This window comes from Leptodactylus fuscus, chromosome 7 (genome assembly GCF_031893055.1).
Source record: "Leptodactylus fuscus isolate aLepFus1 chromosome 7, aLepFus1.hap2, whole genome shotgun sequence".
NCBI lineage: Eukaryota > Metazoa > Chordata > Amphibia > Anura > Leptodactylidae > Leptodactylus > Leptodactylus fuscus.
This window is the reverse complement of record NC_134271.1, coordinates 140652337-140656989: the sequence shown is the minus strand read 5'-3', so window position 1 is coordinate 140656989 and position 4653 is coordinate 140652337. Positions and strand designations below refer to the sequence as shown.

General features: G+C 35.8%; 1 protein-coding gene across 1 annotated transcript; it reads left to right on the top strand.

Annotated features, from left to right (window-relative positions):
• Nucleotides 1–3344: 3344 nt before the first annotated feature.
• Nucleotides 3345–4283, top strand: LOC142213404 (olfactory receptor 5V1-like). The gene has a single exon (XM_075281720.1). It carries the CDS (start codon nucleotides 3345–3347, stop codon nucleotides 4281–4283), a length of 939 nt encoding a protein of 312 aa, XP_075137821.1.
• Nucleotides 4284–4653: the final 370 nt, after the last annotated feature.

The following is a 4653-nucleotide window of genomic DNA, read 5'->3' as shown; positions in this document are numbered from 1 at the left end:
CGGTGAATCAGCAAATTTCACGATCGGGATCGGCTGGAAAATAATCAGAAATCGGATCTTAAAATCGATCCTGAAATCTAAGGCCGGGTTCACACGGAGTTACGTGCCGCGAGATTTGGCACGTAGACGCCGCGTGACCCTTTGCGTGCCGTACACGCTCCCATTCATTTCAATGGGAGCGGGGAGCGTATGCGCCGCGCTAGTTTGCGGCCGTGAATAAATGCACGGCCGCAAACTAGCGCGGCGCATACGCTCCCCGCTCCCATTGAAATGAATGGGAGCGTGTACGGCACGCAAAGGGTCACGCGGCGTCTACGTGCCAAATCTCGCGGCACGTAACTCCGTGTGAACCCGGCCTAAAGATCGACTCAACCCTAGTGACGATGGATGTAGCTCAGATTCCGATGACTGAAATAGAGTTCATTGGCCTTGTGTGAAGTACTAGGTAGGTTAAATAGTTTAATACATTGTTAAATAAGGGAATGTGTTGGGAATTGAAAAGTAAAATTTAGATTTAGTAAATTAATTAAACAATCCGGGGGGTCCCAAATTTACGGCAATTGGATTGTGGTTATTAACTGGTAAGACTGAATATCTGCCAAAACGGTCCAAAACCCTTTAAGATACAAATTAGATCAACAGAAACTAAATAATGAAAACCAATCTGAGAAATCAGTTGGGAGAGTCGAAGGTTTTCCATGGAGATTAATTATAATCAGATGGAAAAAAAAAAATATATATATATATTTTATACATTTTTCATTAGTTATATATTTTAATCTCATTATAATTAATCCATTAGGAAAACCTTTAATATATCCGAGAAACCAGTTGGGGAGTCGAAGGTTTTCCAAGGGGATTAATTATAATGAGAAGAAACAATATATATAAGAAAGTCGCCATTATGTGTGTTTTGTAAAATAAAAACAAACAAAAAAACAGATTAACTTCATTCCTTGAGATAGTCCCAGATAAGTAAAAAGGTTTGTAGAATTTATATAAAAATTAAGCTTAATTCTATCTATCTATCTATCTATCTATCTCCTATCTATTTCCTATCTATCTATCTATCTATCTATCTATCTATCTATCTATCTATCTCCTATCTATCTATCTATCTATCTATCTATCTATCTATCTATCATCTATCTATCTATCTATCTCCTATCTATCTATCTATCTATCTATCTATCTATCTATCTATCTATCTATCTCCTATCTGTCTCTATCTATCTATCTATCTATCTATCTATCTATCTATCTATCTATCTATCTCCTATCTATCTATCTATCTATCTATCTATCTATCTATCTCCTATCTATCTATCTATCTATCTATCTATCTATCTATCTATCATCTATCTATCTATCTATCTATCTATCTATCTATCTATCTCCTATCTATCTATCTATCTATCTATCTATCTATCTATCTATCTATCTCCTATCTATCTATGTATGTATCTATCTATCTATCTATCTATCTATCTATCTATCTATCTATCTATCTATCTCCTATCTATCTATCTATCTATCTATCTATCTATCTATCTATCTAATTGATTTAATTGCATTTTAGTTTATCTTTTCTGCTTCTTACTATAAATGTAGACTGAATAATATAATTTTATGGTTATTTGATTGGATTTCAAATTGCTATTTTATATTGTTTATTTTATTAAGAAAAATTTAGATTTTCATTGCATCACTTAAAATACGTGCTCATCTGTACATGGTATATTTTGTGCAATGCAGTAAAGACCACCAGTTTTATCATCTATGGACACTGAGGGAATTTTTACTTTTTTTCATTAGTAATTTGTGGATGTATCCCATCATCAGAATCACACGATTCATCCATTAACTCGAGGTGGACATTACTTTTTTTTGGTTGATTTTTTGTAATGGCATCATCAATTTTTTACCTTTTATAAAAATCCATCTTCAGTTTATGACTGGTCTGACATGGAGTTGGTTGTTCAAGTATAATGGACGCACAAACTACAAACTGTTATCCATGAGGAGGACATTAAGACAATGATGGCTCAATGCCAATCTATCAAATTCATTACTTGTCCATAAATGTCAAGTCTCATCTTCTAGATATCCAGATAGGACATGTCCAAATTGATATTGAAAACATGCACAAAGAACATGACACAATTATATTATTATTATATATAGGATGTCCGTTGTCTGCCTTTGTATATCCCTCTTAAAATTATTCTGATAACAAATGTAAAAGCTACTCCAGGAGAGTTCACAAAGAGATGAACCAGTCTGAGGCCTTCAATCCTAGAGAGATGTTCCAGGAAGACTCCATGGTCAGATTTCAAACCTAGACAGATGTTCCAGGAAGACAAAATGGTCCTTAGACCTCAAACCTAGAGAGATGTTCCAGGAAGACAAAATGGTCCTTAGACCTCAAACCTAAAGAGATGTTCCAGGAAGAGAACATGGTCCTTAGATCTCAAACCTAGAGAGATGTTCCAGGAAGAGAACATGGTCCTTAGATCTCAAACCCAGAGAGATGTTCTAAGAAACCAAAACAGTCCTTAGATCTAAAACTTACAGAAATGTTCCAAGAAGGTAAAAAAGTCCTTAGATCACTGTGGACTATATGAGGCAGAATGGTAATTTGCTGAACTAGAGGCAGAAATGCAACATAGAGTTGGGAAAACTCTATGTGTTATCGCTGTATAATCAATATACAATATGTATAATTTTAGAATGATGACACATGAAAACTTCTGATGGATTGTCATAGAAGAATTCATGCCCTTTTAATGAGAATTCGGTACTAGAGAGCTCTACTCTCCGCCATTGCAGGAGTCACTTATGAGTACTAAACTCAAGAGGTAAAAACCTCACCTTATGGGTCTCTGTAGAGATCTATTTCAAGGGTCTTACTACTTTGTTACTGCACTTACCACCATCGTATTACTCTTTAAAGTGTAATAGGTTTAAATCTAGACTTGGTATATCTGTTAAGGCATTTTATGTTCAGCGAGTCCAATGATTGTACAGATGTGTCCTCCCTTTACATTAGCTGGACATGTCCAGATACATGTATCATGAGGTGAGCACCATTTTAAAACAGGGCATGGTTTTGTAACAAGATATCACAAATGATATCATTATATGGTAATTATCCTATATGTATCTGTATGTCACCACCCATTTGGTTAATATTGTTGTGACATTGTCTGAATTGCTTTCGATTGGAATCATTAACCAAAGTTTGCAATATTTTGGAAACGATCCAATTTTTGACCAGCTACGACAATTTTGTAAGATGTTGGCTAATTCTTTTCTTTTGATATGTCAAGGGCTAAATGAATGTTATGGAACAAATAAACCAAACTACTTCCCGCAGGTTCATCTTACTTGGGTTGTCCAATGTTCCTCACCTACAAGTTATCTTCTTCGTAATATTATTGGCAATGTATTTAATGACCATATCAGGGAATCTTCTTCTGATCATCACTGTGAGGATCAATCCAATGCTCCACAGCCCCATGTACTTTTTTCTCACCACTCTCTCTTTCATTGATATTTTCATCTCCTCCTCCATCGTTCCTCTGATTTTAACAAACACCTTGGCCAAAGACAGAAGTATTTCCTTATTGGGTTGTGCAGCCCAGATGTTCTTCTCCTTAGTTTTGGGTGATGCAGAATGTATACTACTAGCGGTAATGGCCTATGATAGATTTGTCGCTATTTGTAGACCATTACATTATAACACCATAATGAACAAGACGTTGTGCTTGTATTTAATTGTGGGGTCATGGAGTGTCGGAATTATTGACTCTGTTGCGATGGCGACCCTCATCTTCCAGCTTCCATTCTGCAATCTCGATATCAACCACTACTTCTGTGAGGCACCAGCTTTGATACCAATGTCTTGTGGTGATACCTTTCTCAATGAGTTATATATGTACATCACTGGAGCAATTATTGCTTTGTGTTCCTTTTTCTTGGTTCTGATCTCATATGTCCATATTATTTCCAATATTCTGAAGATAACTTCATCACAAGGGTGGCAGAAATCCTTCTCCACGTGTGCCTCTCATCTCACTGTTGTCACCCTCTACTATGGGAACATTATGTTCATATATCTACGACCACACCCAAAAAATTCTACTTCTAATGAAACAGACAAGGTACTGTCCATAATTTATACTGTAGTAACTCCAATGTTGAACCCTTTTATATATAGTATAAGGAACAAGGACGTGAAAAACACCATCATCACTCAACTGAAGAAGAAGCAAAGTCTCTAAAACTATTGCAACGGTTCCTGACTAAGGCCGAGATCTAGAAGAACCAACCTTGTTATTACCATCAATTTGTTCATATCTTTAGAGAGAGGTTTTTCCATTCATGGCCTATCCATCGGAATACCACTTTACGCATTGTATTGTTACATTTCGGTGAATGCTTCTCCACCAATTTTTACAAAAAGCAAGGAACAAGTAATGTCAGTCTGATGGAGAACTCAAAAATCTCCTTCGATGTTACTAAGAATATAGACCAATGGAGACAATGATAATGGGAGAGGTTATACAGTCTTAAATTGTGACAAATTTATTAAAATCTTTGATGCTGTTTCATAAATCCTTTGGATTGTTAGAACGTCCAGCCTAAAATTAT